Genomic DNA, 16261 nt, shown 5'->3' with positions numbered 1-16261 from the left:
AGGCATTAGCGTTTTTATACTGCACAGCGTAGAGGAACATGCAAAAAGGCCTCTTCTAGCTTTAATGTTCTTCATGCTAACATGCGAACATGCACGTTCCAAAATAGGGCTGCTAAGTTCCCAGAAGTGATCTGGTGAAAGAGGCACATGGAAAAACTTCCTCCGCGAGCGTCTGTGGTGCCTCGCCGTGGCAGGAAGCTTCATCTCGCTCCTCTGTTTCTTGGTGGTGAGTTATTTGATCAGTGATATGCGGCATTAAATGGAGAGTTGTAGCAGGTGGGCTTTACGGAAATAAACTGATCAGCTAATGTGATTATCGATGTAGGTATGAATCCCACGCCTGATGCGCTTCATCACATTAACTGAAGCCGGGGCCTGGAGCGGCTGTGCCACACCGAGAGGCTCAGCTGTAGATGAATCTGTAAATGAAGAAATCGCTCTGTAAGCTGTAAGTGATATTCCAGAAAGTTCTGTTTGACATCACAGCAGCCTCACAAGGAAAGAATGCCTTGGTTAGCCTTGGATCAGAGCACCTACCTCATTTATGATGACACGAGTTCAACCGTTCATCCTCTCTCTCTCTCTCTCTCTCTCTCTCTCCCCTCTCTCTTTTTTTCTCTGTCTCTCTCTCTTTCTCTCTATCTCACCCCATTTCTTTTTCCTGTGAGTATTTATGTACCATTTTCTGAAGATATGATACCGTTCCTGTATTTCTTTCCTTTTTCTTTATTTCCTTATCATCTTCTGAAGACAGTACCACCACTTTTCTTTCTTTTTCTTTCTTTTCCTCTGTCTACCCATGATTATTAGTATTTCTTTACGATCTTCTACCATCATCTGTGCTATTATTCCTTCTTTCTTTCTTTCTTTCTTTCTTTCTTTCTTTCTTTCTTTATTTCTCTTTCTTTTACCCCTCTGCCTATCATTATTAGTGGTATTTCTCCACCGTCGTCTGAAGACTGTGCCATGATATCATTCCTTATTGCTCTCTGGAAATGAACCAAACCAAATCCCATCATAGCTGGTTTGGCAGGGATAGATTCAGTCTTCAGCTGCATCCATATCAGTTATCATGTCCCAGAATTCCCATCCCCTGAACGCAGTAATTAAAGAAATGACGCAACATGTGGGAGAGCAAATTATATTCTGTTATTGCTGCTAGAAGCCCGGTAACAAGATACCTATGATTCAGTAATTAGGTTAGCATTAAGTAATGCACACAGCGGGCAAATTCCCATACGTCATCCTCGGTGTAGTGTCTTTCTGCTGAGTCTGGACTAATTTGGTAACCTAATTAAATGTACAGGAAAACCTCTGTCATTAAGTTACATTGATTTTCATTCTGTCACTTAAGGGAGTCAGCATTGACGAGTCAAATCAGAGCCAAAGAGCGCTGTGGGCAGCTGCTATCGGAACCTTAGTAAACATCTTTGCTAGAGTAAAATCCTACTTAATGCTAAAAAGTCTAGTTCCATTATTGGAATTAATTGCAATTACTTAATTTAGAAAAGATGGTGTTATTTTCAAGTCACAGAAATTATTTTCTTGCAAGTCAATATCTCTGCACAGCTATTCATCATTTCCCCCACTGCCATAAACAGCGCTGCTGTGTTAACTTTGCTGCAATAAGTAGATTGTTGAGCATATCATTTATTAAGAGTAGGCTTTTAAAAAAACTCAGTCAGCTCTTTCTGTACGCCATGCTTGCTGGCTTCTTGCAGGCAAACAGGATTGTAATAAACCCAACATGGTGTAGAAAATGAAATCAAAATGGTGAAGATGGTGCTTTTTCATTCCTGATGATGGTTTCCAGTCTGAGGTTTTGTTGTGTTGTGTGCTATGTGAAAGAGAGAGTGTGTTTGGGCTGCTGATGGATTCATAGGGGCGAAGGAGGGGTTTAAAGGTAAGAATACCTTGCTGTCGTTTACTAGTCATTTCCAATGAGGCTCCTGACAGAATCAGGCCAGGCTGTCTCCTCACAGAGCACACAGCGATACTGTGGGAAGACAAGCCTGAGGAAAATCAATTCACTACTGGCACAGATAAGCTGTATTGTATGGGCCAACACAAAGGCTTCCGCGCATTTACACTCAGCGGCTAATCTCCTCAAAGCTGCCCTGCCTTTCACTGGAGAGGAGGCAATAGGCAAGAAAATACATCATATTACTGCCCAAAATACATTGTGTATGACTGTCTCTCGTTCCTCCAGCTTTCATCACCACAGCTTATGTATGACAACAACCTATTTTATATATATTTTTATTTATTGGGGATTTTTTTACAATGTTATCACTCCCTATTCATTCCTCTGTGGTGTTTTCTGGATTTAAACCCAAAATACAGTCAACACAATGGGCAGCTCTTTTCCCCTGTATTTCTTAAATCATCATTTTTGTAAATTCAGGTATATTTTTTGATGCTTCTTTGAAGCCCACAAGCTCATTTCCTCCCACCTAGCGATGTTCCACTACACAAGACTTTATTGTCACATACCGCTACTGGAGTCCAAAAAAAAAATCACCCAACAAATTCTGCAGTAAGCTAATGATGTTCAGGCGGTGACCTCGCTAACCTGCAGCACTACAGAGGGCATCCATAATTGACCCCAATTACGATGGAAGATGTTGGGCAGCTGGGTCTTATAGATGCCTGCAGCTGCTTGGACCCTGGTGTCAACAGGTTGAGTGAGTTTTACTTCGGCCTTTCGTCACCCTCAGCGCAGCCTAGTGCGCTCCACTTCCTCTCAGATATGCCTAAGAGCAGCCGAGGGAAGATTCAAGTGCATACGCACTGCTGAGATACACAGTCAGAAAAAGGGTACCAACAATGTAACGTAGCCGTAAAGGTTAAACAGTGATGTTTCCCAGGGAAAAGATGCACATTTACACCTTTTCTTAGCTTTTTAACCACCCCAGTGACAGAGTATCCAAGAGTTTATGGATGGGAGGAGTGCCATTGCCAATATCTGATATTTTTCATGCACACACTGTAAAAAATGGTTCTAGCTGAACTACTTTACATTCACATTTACAGCATGAAGCAGACGCTCTTATCCTGAGCGACTTATAAAAGTGCTTTGTTGTCTGGTCAGAGAAAGTATCTGCTAGTTACAAATGGGTTAGAGTAAAAGCTACTCCTCGGCTCAGATATTGCTAGAAACAAAAGCGTGAGTTGATACATGGAGAAAAAGGAACAGATTTACACGTAGTGCAATCTAGTACATATCAATAAGCACAGTATGATACATTTCAGTAAGTACTTAAATTAGTGCTCACTGCTCTATAAAGAGGTGTGTCTTCAGTTTGCATTTGAAGACCACAAGAGACTCTGCTGTTCATACAGCCAGTGGGAGTTTGTTCCACCACCTGGGTGCCAGTACAGAGAAAAGTCTAGATTATTTCATGTAAAAAGATACTTTGACTGAAACAATGGTCCATTCGAAGTATCTAGGGTGAATAAAATTAGTTTTTACTTGTTGAACCAACAGACTATTTTTACAGTGTATCTGCTGATGCTGACACATAAACATTTCTAAAATGTATAAACTGACACTAGATCTACCTGGATGAGGACTGTAGAGAAATAGAACATATATTTCTATATATACATGCAGTAAAAAATGAGTAGCATGGCACCCCAGTGTCACCTAAACATTCTGCTCTTCTGGAAAGCAGTAAATTCCTAATGCGTGTGTGTACATATACATTATATGGACAACAGTTTCGGGACACCTCCGGGAGCTATAACAGCTTCTACTCCCCTGGGAAGCTTTCTTCAAGATTCTTTAGCGTGTCTGTGGGAATACTTGCCCATTAATCCAAAAGAGCGTTTGTGAGGTCAGATGCTGATGTTGGACGAGAGGGCCTGGCTTGCAATCTCTATTCTAGTTCATCCCAAAGGTGTTTGATGGGGTTGAGGTCAGGGCTCTGTGTGGGCCAGTCACGTTCTTCCACACAAAACTCACCCAGCCATGACTTTATGGGCTTTGCTTTGTCCTGGGGTTGTCATGCTGGAACAGAAAAGGGTCTTCCCCAAACTGACCTACAAAGCATAAAATTGGCCAAAATGTCTTGGACTGCTGAAGCATTAAGATTTCCCTTCACTGGAACTAAGGGATCTAGACCAGCCCCTGAAAATCAACAGCATAGCATTATGCCTCCTCCACTAAAATTTATAGTTGGCACATTTATAGTTGATACTGTGCATGGGTGTGTGTGTGTGTGTATATATATATGTGTGTGTGTGTATATATATATATATATATATATATATATATATATATATATATATATATATATATATATATAAGCTGTGATTAGCCAAAGCTAAAGATGATACTACAAATAATAATAGGCTGCAGAGAGTATGAGTACTGAGTATGTAGCTTGAATTTATTCTAATATTAGTGTTTTTCTGAGCAAATCACACTTGCTAATGAGATAAATAATGTTTTAATTTTCATTCTCTGAGGTGCTAAAAGATTTGCAGTTTTGAGTTTTGTACACACACCTTTTTGGGCATCTTTTCTTCTTAATCAATTAATTCATCATGATGTATCATTATTGCCTGGTTGAAGGATATCATGATGTAAATATTGTGATATAAATTTAAGTACACACCGCTCACCCCTACACTAAGGACAGTTTCTCGCTCTCCGTAGCCTCTCAGGCTGTTAGCAAATGCTCCTGGCTCGGTGTGTTTGCCTTGTAGTGATTGATTTGCGCTGCATGGCTGAATGAACAGCGTTGTAGCAGCTGATGTTTCACTCAGCCCTAATGACCAGCTGAAGGAATGGACGTTTCTTGTCAACGCTTTGGGACTTTTTGGTTTTGCCATAAATAGAAATTAAAGTAGTGTGGCTTCACTATGGGAGCTCTTAGCCCACCGGTCAGACGATATGATACCAGCGTTTATCCACAGACCATAAAGCCTCTAACACAGTTTTTTTTTTTTTTTTTTTTAATGCTCATTCCAGGACCTCCTTCTGGTTCACTCACACTTGTTTTCTACACTCTCCATGGTTTTTACAAAGGCTGCGATTGTGATGTTCAGAGACATTCTTGGCATGTTTTGTCAGCTAAGTGATCTCACAGTTGTAGCTTATTAAAATGTAGACATTAAAAAATCTTGCTCTGTTCTTAGATCAGTTCCAGTGTTGTGCTGGGAAAAAGCCTGTTCACTCTCCTAAAACACCAACATACTCCTCTATTACACACTGTATGAGATGAGAAGTCCTGACCTAGGGTCAATTTTTGCTTTAGGCTGAATTTTTGCTTGAACTTGGGTCAGTTTTTGTTTATCGTAATGAAAACCAATAAATCAATAAAAGGTAACAGTCCCTAGATCTGGACTTCTGCTCTGAGAAGTTGTATAGAAGTGGGCCTTGACCTACAAAGCCAAAACCTCAAGCAGTTCATGTGGGAAGTATAAAGATTGTTCCCATGAGCGCCTCCCTTGGGTCAATTAGAGTTTGTTCTAATAGTTGTTCTGGTTAGGAAACGAGTGGATAGAGCCTGTTTTTGTTACTGACTGTAGTTTGAACTAATTTGGTAGAATGATCATATAAGTTAATGTCTGTTACAAACATATGAAATGTATCATCAAGTACATCAAATGTCTGTATTTAATCTTTAATGGGCAAAAAAAAGTGAACCCCTATTGGCTTAGCACTAACATACTACAAAAATCCTATAACATTAATTAGCGTTATCATAGAGGTGTTTTTTCCTTGTTTTTGGCATTTATGGCTCAAGCTGAAGGCCTAGCACCGATAGTCACAGTTCACCAGTGAGAGAAGTGTGCATTTATGTCTGAAGACTGTGAACATGTCCAGCTCGTCTGTTCATATTTTTTCTGTTCTGTCTTTGCAGTACTGGTACGAGGGGAATGAGATGGGGGATCTGCCTGTGGATTTCTCTATTGTCTGGGACGGAGATTTTCCCATCGATAAACCTCCTACCATGAGAGGTAAGTTCCACTGTTTCTTAAACTACCAGCAGTGTTTCACAGGACTGAGCAGGAACAATGACTAGCAGGCCAGGGGACTAACACAGGCCTTCAGCCAAATGATATAACACTGCAGCATTTGTAAATTGTTAGCATCATATTGACCTTTGTCAGGGATGGATCATGGTCCTGCAAGGCCCCTTGGTCACAAGAATCCTTAGTGGCCAACTGCACTCCATCATAAATAAATAAAAACAAACTCCTGAAATGAGAGATTAAACAATATTTTGGCCTCATCTTTATATACACTTTTAAACAGTGATTTTAATGAAAAATGTAATGTGCCTATAATCCTTCATCCACATTATAACATTTCTTTTTCTTTCAAGTCAAACTGAGCTGTAATGCAAATGCAGAAGCATTACAAACATGGAATGGTAAACGTCCCATTTGAATTTGAATGACAGCAACAAAGTCACATGAGCTAATAATAATTGAAAACAGAAAGCGAAATTTAAAACAGGCATTTCTTCATTTATTTAATTTATTTCGTCATTTGTTACCTAAAAAGGCCCCTGACAGTTAGAGGCCCCTGGCCCGTAATCCATCAGAGGCCCCTGGGCCATTTTAGTAATCCATCCCTGGCCTTTGCAATATTGATATCGCAGAGGGTTGCAGTATTAAAATGAGTTCTGTAACCACTTTTCAAGGCACTCATTTTGCTGTTTGCTGTGAATGTGTTTATGTAATCCAACAAAGATTGTGGTTAACATGATGCAGGCCCGTCTTTAACCGTGTCACATTGTTGATTCACCTGTGCATTTTCAATATATTAAAAGGCACATTGCAAAGCCATTATGTAACAATATGATACTAGCAATAGTAATAAATTGTACATATCTCACAGCCCTGGTTCCACTTCTGGAATCTCACAACACAGAGAGAACATAGAGCTCTTTTTAATAAGTCTCAGTTAAGCTTGTTTATCACTGTAATGCTTTGGCTGCTTCACCAGCTATTGGGGTTGTGACCTGGTGCTAGTGTAATTACTCTACACGTGACTATGATGGTGTAGTGCCATCACAAACATTTTGTTTACATCATCACATTTATTATGAATTTATTTTGTCTCTTTTTTTGTAAAAATGCCTGAGATATTATTGCCACTAGGTACCCTTTTAACATTTAAATGGCCAGGACTTGCCTACAGGCCCAAACTTTTATTAGACACTTTAATAACTTTGGAATAGCTAAGGTAGTTTGCATTGTAGTCCATGTGGTTACTCCATAGTAAGCCTGGGATTGAAAGAGGTTAAGGTTTCATTTGTGTTATTAAGACCTAGATGTGTTAAATCAGGAGTGTTAGAATAGCAAAATGAACATGTACAGTGTTTTCTGTTAATAAACCTGGAGAAAGTGTACTGTTGTATTCAGACAATTCCTGACTGAACTATATGGTACAACCACAAGCTGTAGAGTGACCGTGTAAAGCCCCCTAGTGGTCAGACAGTAGGATTAATCTACTGATTGTATAGATAACAGGGCAGGCGCCTCAGAAAGAGGTCCACTGTTCTCCATCCATAGTCATAGTTTATTCAGCGGCCCAGTCTGCTGCAGTGGAGACACGTGCTTTGTTGAGTGGATCTCAATACATCTTTAATGCATATAGGATTTCTCCTTCTTTTCAGTCATATATAGTGACTTAGGCATCCTCTTGTCCAGCATGGCATATTTTATTGATAGCTTGCTGCTTGGTGTCTATTTTTGTGTTTTATAGCTTTATTTTACCTCTGAGGAAAGGACGGTTTGTGTCCTCCTTTATCTAGGCTGTACCGTTGTCTAATTATATTTCATAGTATGGTGGAAAATTAGGACAGACAGCTTTTCAGATGCTTTTGATCTTTTGTGGGTAGAGGAGAGAGAGAAAGAAGGCGAAAGAGAGTAAGAGAGAGAGACATGGCAGATGTGCTCATGCATTTTTTCATCATCTGGAATTATAGGGAAATTGAGAAAGACAGAAGAGGATGGAAATGGTGGGTGAGCGACTGGGGTGGAGTGTGCAGAGGAAAGTGAGAATGAAGAGAGCATGAAGATCTCCTCCATACATATTTTTGGAACACATCGTGCTCTTAAAAAGAAAAAAATAACCATTTATAGATATTAGCACTGCAGTGTATACTTTGTTGATCATTATCATGATGTTGGCCTTTGCAGTACTGATACGGCGACAGCCAAATGAGCCCCTGAACCAGTCACAGTACCACATGCGTTTCTGTAGGTGTTCTAATAAATTAAGTTACTCATGTTATCCAAAAATCCAAGGCAGTTATTTTGGTAATGCAGGCAAATCTTTAACTATGTTACATTATCGATTAAGCGATACATTTTAATATCGCTGCTGTCTGAACAAAACTTTGTATCTCCAAAATGGTGACTTTACAGGAGAAGGAATAAACATGCCTTACTTTTAATATATCAATGTATCAATGTATATCAGAGTTTGTTTGTTTTTTTGAAGTCATTGTGGGTCATTTCTTTTGGCCCATTCATAATACAATTTACACAAGATGAAACCTACAGCCTACAGCCATTTTCAAATTATGTTAAAAACTGTAAAAATACAAGGTTTTGTTCTAAAAGCAGCGATATATTGCAATACTGATGTGTAACATATAAGGGTAAAAGGGCTGGTTAATAAAGACAAGTACTGTTATTATATCAAGCACATTAATATTATTTTAATACTATTATTATATTTAAAAATTCTTATTTAGAACCAAATTTCAGTACCTAACTGGTTAATATTGGCATCTGTGAGCCAATAAGCATACATGTACAAAATCTAGCCTGCTGATTGGCTGACTGAATTACATTCTTTATGCATGTTATTAACATCAGCGTTTCCTTATTAATCTGCAGTCCACTGCGGTTGGTAAACCCATTTCCAGCACCTCTGGTTTATGCCACATCCACATTTTGGTTTGTAGTTAACAAGAAAGTATCAAAAAAGTATCATTCTTTAACTGGAATCAAAATAAAGGTTTCTGTATTTATATTTCAGTATTACTCTGGTTTCTGGCAGTGACTTGACCTGAGCTTATGCTAAGCTGTACACTTTAGATCTGTTTACACTGAGCAAATAGACACTAAAACACTGACATAAGTGTCTCTGGATGTGATTGTTTGCCAAATGCCAAAAAGGTAGGTGTGAGAAAACACAGAGTGGTAAACAGTGGAGAGAGAATAAAGTGTAGAGTTGAATTGTGCCCACGCTGACCTGCTGATGTGAGTGCTGATGGAAATGATTGACCCTTGTATGTGTAGTTGAGCAGGCAGTCCAGCAGATGATCAATACTGACCAACTCAACCTCCTTTTACTCTCTTACCACAGCCGCGTTAGTGGGATTACCCTGAGGACGCATGCGTGTGTATGTGTGTGTGTGTTTTCATACATTTTCAGGACAACAGTGTTCTGACTTTGCAGGATCCTTTTTTTAATGGGACATATTGTTACTTATAGGTACTTACAGAAATGAGCAAAATTAGGCACCTAAGAATACCATTTATCTTTGAAATAAGCATGTTTTGCTTGTAAAAACACACAATTACACATAATTTAAGTAAACATAAACATATGAAAAAGTAACAAGAATATATTATTTTCAAAAAGTAGTAGATCTGAGCAAATGTAAAAAGGTTTGGTTCCAGATTTCTCCTCAGCACTGATTAGCAAACTAGATATTGGATGTTAAATAATTATTTATACTAGGCTGCCTTAAGGAGAGGTTAAATGAATCAATACTTTTTGTATTTGTGTTTTTTTTCTTAATACATATGGTACGTTATACATACTAAGTACTTCAATTTGTATGTTATATAGGGACCCAATGTTCTGACAAGGTATGAAAACAATTGTGTGTGTGTGTGTGTGTGTGTGTGTGTGTGTGTGTGTGTGTGTGTGTGTGTGTGTGGGAGAAGCAGAGATGTGAGGTCTGAGCAGAGTAAATGCAGGCGTGGGCTTTGCCTTCGCTGCTTTCACCCTTACAGTTCAATTATCGACCTGCTGCTACACGCTTCTGGCTTCACTCCTACTGCTGCCCTCCAACCTGCCAGCTGTCTATAACACTTTATTCCTCTCTCTTTCTTTCTCTCTCTCTCTCTCTCTCTCTCTCTCTCTCTCTCTCTCTTTCTCTCTCTCTGTCTCTCCCTTTCTGTGCTCCTCCACAGCTCTCCTGTACAAGTGTGAAGCTCAGAGGGACAGTTGTGGCCTGTGTCTGAAGGCTGACAGCATGTTTGAGTGTGGCTGGTGTCTGGCTGATAAGAAGTGTCTCCTGAAGCAGCACTGTCCTTCGCCTGAACACAACTGGATGCACCAGGGCCGCCGCAGCGTACGTTGCAGCCATCCCCGCATTGCCAAGGTAACACACAAACACATACGCACACACACACACTTTCTCTCTCTCTCTGTCTCTCTCTCTCTCTCTCTCTCTCATAAACATTGCAACTTTATTAGGTCCACATACATTGGCCATTTTATTGGAAACACCTACCACTTTGTAGGTTCACTATTGTCTGTTGTTGTACAGTTTGTTGCTCACTGAAAAGGAACCACAATAGGACCACTGCAGGCAAGATATCATTTGAGTAGTGGATTTTTTTCTGCTCACATGGTAGTGACGTGGTAGTGTGTGTTGGTATACACCAGTTGCCTATAACATGGCCAGTGAGTGCAGACGCAAGGTGTATCTAATACATTAGCAGCTTTATGCATAAATACATGCAATGTAACACTTGGGATGAAGTGAAAAGTGTTTCATTTAATTTAATTTAAGCATAATAAGCCTTATTGCTCAAATCCGATTTTTCTCAAATACGATCTCTCTGACACGATGGTTCACACTCATTTAGGTAAGTGATTCAAATCTGTCATTAAGGAGTCCTTAAATCACCCGCATGTGCACATCCTACTCAGTAATGTCACGTGAATGAAATTGGAGTGAGACAAAGGTGAAAAAGGTTAGATGAGCTGCTTTTCCACCGTTTACAGGATATGTATCTGATCTAGGACCACATATGAAAGTGGCTCAGGTCGGATTTGAAAAGATCAGATTTGCATGTCCACACAGCCCTGAAAACATCAGATCAGAGTCACATTAGGGCCAAAAATCGGATTTGTGCCACTTCAACCTGGTAGCATGAATATAGCCTTTGACTTGGGGGCAGACGTTTAGTGTTTGTGGTGGGCCATGGGCCAAAAAGACAAAGCAATGTACAAATATACAGAAAGTAGATGTGTTTGAAAATGTATTTCTTACCTTTCAACACATTTTGGACAAAAAACAGACAATAAGTATTTAAGAAGTCATATACAGTATAAAAATATGTTTGCTCACATTGGTGGGGGAGGTTAGGTTTCTGATGGGCCACATTTTGGGCAGCACTGGTCTAATCGATGGGTAAAAAAAAAGTTTCTAGATGTTTTTGTTACATATACACTATTCCTGACCTAAATATAGAATGTAATCTGTGTTCTATGTCTCGTAAATGAGTTGTTATAGCTGTCTTTGAACCTAACAATGTGTGTGTGTGTCTGTAGATCCACCCCCTGACGGGTCCTAAAGAGGGGGGTACACGGGTGACGATAGAGGGCGAGAATTTGGGGCTGCAGGTGAAAGAGATCACTCATGTGCGAGTGGCCGGAGTGCGCTGTAATCCAGTCGCTCAGGAATACATCAGCGCTGAGAGGTGAGATACATTTTGTTCCCATAAGATTACATTTTAAGTCAAGATATGTTAATTCCATATATGTAATACTAAGATGAATATGTTCCAGTGCAGATAAATCAACGTGAAAAATTTGCTCAATATATACACTGTGTGCACAAGTATTAGGCAAGTGAGTATTTTGACCATAATAAGATTTTTAGGCATATTTTCTAACTCCAAGCTGGATAAACTTGATTGCTTAAAGGATTTAAGCATAGCAGGTGATGTGTGTCTGTGTAATGAGGGAGGGTGTGGCCTAAGGAGGTCAACGCCCTATATCAAGGTGTGCATAATTATTAAGCAGCTTTTTTCTTTAGGCAAAATGGGCCAAAAAAGAGATTGAACTGACTCTGAAAAGTCAAAAGTGTTGAAGATGGGCTCAAAATCAACTCCCAAGCCTACTGCCAGTTTTTAGAAGACCCTTTCTTTAAGCAGTGGTTCAGGAAGAATCTGCATCTTTCAAAAAGACAATGATTTTTATGCAGGACATGCTCCATCACATGCATCCAGGTGCTCCTCTGCATGGCTCGCCAGTAAAGGCATTAAAGATGACAAACTTATGACGTGGCCCCCTTCCTCACCTGACCTGAACCCAATTGAGAACTTGTGGGCAATTCTTAAACGGGAGATTTACAGTGAAGGAAAACAGGACACCTCTCTGAACAGGGTCTGGGAGGCTGTGGCTGCTGCTGCACAAAAAGTTGATCGTCAACAGATCAAGAAACTGACAGACTCCATGAATGGAAGGCTTATCACTGTTACTGAAAAGAAGGGTGGCTGTATTGGTCACTGATTTTTTATTTCTCACAAATGTTCATTGGAAAGCTTTGAGTTGTTTGTTTATAATTCTCACTTGAACAGATGAAAATAAAGAAGTGAGATGGGATAATGTGAGTTTTTCATTTAGCTGCGTAATAATTCTGCACAATAATAGTTGCCCAATAAATGTGCACATATAGATATGATAAAACCTCACTTTTACTTTCTTAAACATTCATGTTTGAGGTTTATTAACATTTTGGGTTAACTGAGAGCACTGTAGCTGGTCATTAATAAAAATAATCCTCAAAAACGAGACTTGCCTAATAATTGTGCACACAGTGTATAATACATTAAAACAAGACACCATAGAACACAAAGTAATTATTATCCCCTTAGACAGCATTCATAAGTATGCACTGCTTTTAAATGAACTTGACTTCTGTACTGAAGTCTGAATCCACCCCAAAATATCTGCAGGATTTATTTAAACAATTTATAAGGTATATGTTCTGTGAATGAAGCGTGTGTTTGCTGATGTTTCTCAGGATCGTGTGTGACATGGAGGAATCTCTGATGGCCAGTCCTCCAGGTGGTCCTGTGGAGCTGTGTATCAGCGACTGCAGTGCAGAATATCGTACTCAGTCCTCTCAGACTTACTCTTTTGTGGTACGTACGCCTCCCTCGGTGTCAGAGGAGGGTCTCATGCTATTAGAGCTTATTTAATCATTCAGGAAGTAAAGTTCAGTTGTCTGGAGTTGTTCAATATATTAATTATGGAATTTTATCCCATTATAACGATTGCTAAATTGAAGTAGGTGTTTTTTCATGTTTCATTACCTATTTTTTCATTTTTGGGAACACTGGGGAAGGTTAGTAAATCAGGAATAATGCTCTACTGATCTGTTACAGTCATTTTTTGACAAGTTATCTGCCTTAAGATTTGATCACCTCTTCAGATTGGAGGCATTCTGGATGTTTATTTAATTCTCAGTCTTACACCACTTTCTCAACATTTATGGCAAAACACAGACAATTATTTGAAGCTTGTGAAGTTGCATTTTATACATTTTTATACAATTTTATACAAAATTGGTCAGATGTGTGGACTGTGATTCTAAAACTGGTGTGCCCCTCATCTTTCAGTGGTATTGTGGTATTGTGCCACAGTCAGCCAATAGGAATTCACTCCTGGGGCTGTGAGCCAATCAAATTGTACATTCAGAGCCACAAAATCAATAGGATTCCTGCATCTTTAATCTGTTAGCCAATCGAGTCCCCCGTAGAGCTCATGCGATTTTGCAACTGAGAGAGGAAGTAATGTACATTGTGACTTGATTAACCCCCCATTCACCTACTGCTGAGGTAGAAGTGCTGCCCTGCATGACAGAGCCAGCAGTTTATCAGACCACACACACACACAGACACACACACACACACACACACACATTTTTATACTACATCAGAACAGCCCACATGTGTCACATATATACAGGGTGGGCCATTTATATGGATACACCCAAATAAAATGGGAATGGTTGGTGATATTAATTTCCTGTTTGTGGCGCATTAGTTTATGGGAGGGGGAAACTTTTCAAGATGGGTGGTGACCATGGTGGCCATTTTGAAGTTGGCCATTTTGGATCCAACTTTAGTTTTTTCAATGGGAAGAGGGTCGTGTGACACGTCAAACTTACTGAGAATTTCACAAGAAAAACGATGTGCTTGGTTTTAATGCAACTTTATTCTCTCATGAGTTATTCACAAGTTTCTGACCACTTATAAAATGTGTTCAAAGTGCTGCCCATTGTGTTGGATTGTCAGTGCAACCCTCTTCTCCCACTCTTCACACACTGATAGCAACACTGCAGAAGAAATGCTGGCACAGGCTTCCAGTATCCGTAGTTTCAGGTGCTGCACATCTCGCATCTTCACAGCATAGACAATTGCCTTCAGATGCCCCAAAGATAAAAGTCTAAGGGGGTCAGATCGGGAGACCTTGGGGGCCATTCAACTGGCCCACGACGACCAATCCACTTTCCAGGAAACTGTTCATCTAGGAATGCTCAGACCTGACACCCATAATGTAGTGGTGCACCATCTTCTTGGAAAAACTGGGGGAACGTGCCAGCTTCCAAAGTGGATTGGTCATCATGGGAGAAGAGGGCTGCACTGACAATCCAACACAATGGGCAGCACTTTGAACACATTTTATAAGTGGTCAGAAGTGTAAATAACTCATGAGAGAATAAAGTTGCGTTAAAACCAAACACACCACTGTTTTTCTTGTGAAATTCTCAGTAAGTTTGACGTGTCACACGACCCTCTTCCCATTGAAAAAACTAAAGTTGGATCCAAAATGGCCAACTTCAAAATGGCCACCATGGTCACCACCCATCTTGAAAAGTTTCCCCCTCCCATAAACTAATGCGCCACAAACAGGAAGTTAATATCACCAACCATTCCCATTTTATTTGGGTGTATCCATATAAATGGCCCACCCTGTATTTTAAGTACCTATATGTAGTAATAATAATAATACGGTTAATTGTAAATTAATGTAGTAATAATATGTCCCAAATATACATTTACATACATAAGCATCTATATGTAATAATATAATGATAATATGTCTCATATGTATTATAGACTACTGTTCAAAAGTTTGGAGTCCTTGTTTTTGTTATCATAAAAGCAGTTTTGTTGCAGACGTGTGTATAAAATGGTTGTTATGAAGCTAATATTCTAAAGGCTTCAAACATTTTGTAGGAAGCTGAAAAAACGATTTTTAACAGAGCTGTAGATGATTTGAGTTTACAATAAAGTATCTAGAATCGCTCATATCTAAAAAATTGGTGCCCAAATCACACTGATCAGAGAGCTATTTAAAGTGATTTAGTGATGATCAGAAATACAGTTTATTATTTATTAACAGTTGCTAAGTTTTTTATCATGTCATAATCTCATGTTGTTCCCAAAATACTTTAAATTATGAATACACTTTTAGTTTTGGTGTCTTTCAATCTACACTGTGTAAGTTGTCCTTATAAGTTATAAATGGTGATTCCAAAATTGTAAACAGTAGCGTATGTAAGTACCTACATATCCCATATTATGTTCTATGCAGTCGTTCATATGTGCATGCAGATGCTCGAACACACAAGCATCCACATACTCACATTGAACGACTGAGGAAGGATATGGATTCTGTCCTTCACCAAAACACAAATATGCAGTCATTTGTACACTCATACCCTCACGCACACTCAGACACACATACACACAGAACTCATACACACACATGTACAAATGCACATACACTCACATGATACAAGCACACAGAGGATCGTGGCTGCCCCTCGAGGTGCTTTAATGAGTAACAGAAACGGAAGGACGAAGAAAGGGAAGATCAGCCAGGGCTGTAGTTTGTAGATAATCAGGGTAAAGTGAACAGGCCTGTAGCCAGACAGACCCTGCAGTGGCAAACGAATGAACCAAACCCACCACACGAGCAACCAGAAAGCTGAATTACCGTTATTGTACAAGAGTAGACGAGATACTGTGTTCATTTGCACCATAGGTGTTGCCCTTTGAGCATCTGTCTGTCTGTCTGTGCATCCATGTTCATCCATGTGTATAAATTTTGTGTGATATGTACACATCAAAACTTTGAAAACATCTGGCTTTTCAAAACAAATGAGCATTTTTTCTTCTTTTTTTTTTTGTAATACGTTTTGTTGGCAATTAGGAAAATGGCGATGGCCTCTTTAACCGTTTAAATCTGCCGCTA

The 16261-nt window shown here is 39.5% G+C and overlaps 1 protein-coding gene across 1 annotated transcript in view; it reads left to right on the top strand.

The window, feature by feature from the left end:
* plxna3 (plexin A3) overlaps positions 1-16261 on the top strand; it is a 239305-nt gene that overhangs the window by 184545 nt on the left and 38499 nt on the right. The window contains exons 11-14 of the mRNA XM_037535912.1: positions 5871-5967; positions 10174-10364; positions 11543-11691; positions 13020-13140. Coding sequence (XP_037391809.1) covers positions 5871-5967; positions 10174-10364; positions 11543-11691; positions 13020-13140 — 558 coding nt within the window. The remainder of the gene's footprint in view (positions 1-5870; positions 5968-10173; positions 10365-11542; positions 11692-13019; positions 13141-16261) is intronic.

The sequence above is a fragment of the Pygocentrus nattereri genome, chromosome 28, assembly GCF_015220715.1.
Source record: "Pygocentrus nattereri isolate fPygNat1 chromosome 28, fPygNat1.pri, whole genome shotgun sequence".
Taxonomy (NCBI): Eukaryota; Metazoa; Chordata; class Actinopteri; order Characiformes; family Serrasalmidae; genus Pygocentrus; species Pygocentrus nattereri.
The sequence above is the reverse complement of the archived record's forward strand: the minus strand, read 5'-3'. Positions and strand labels throughout refer to the sequence as shown.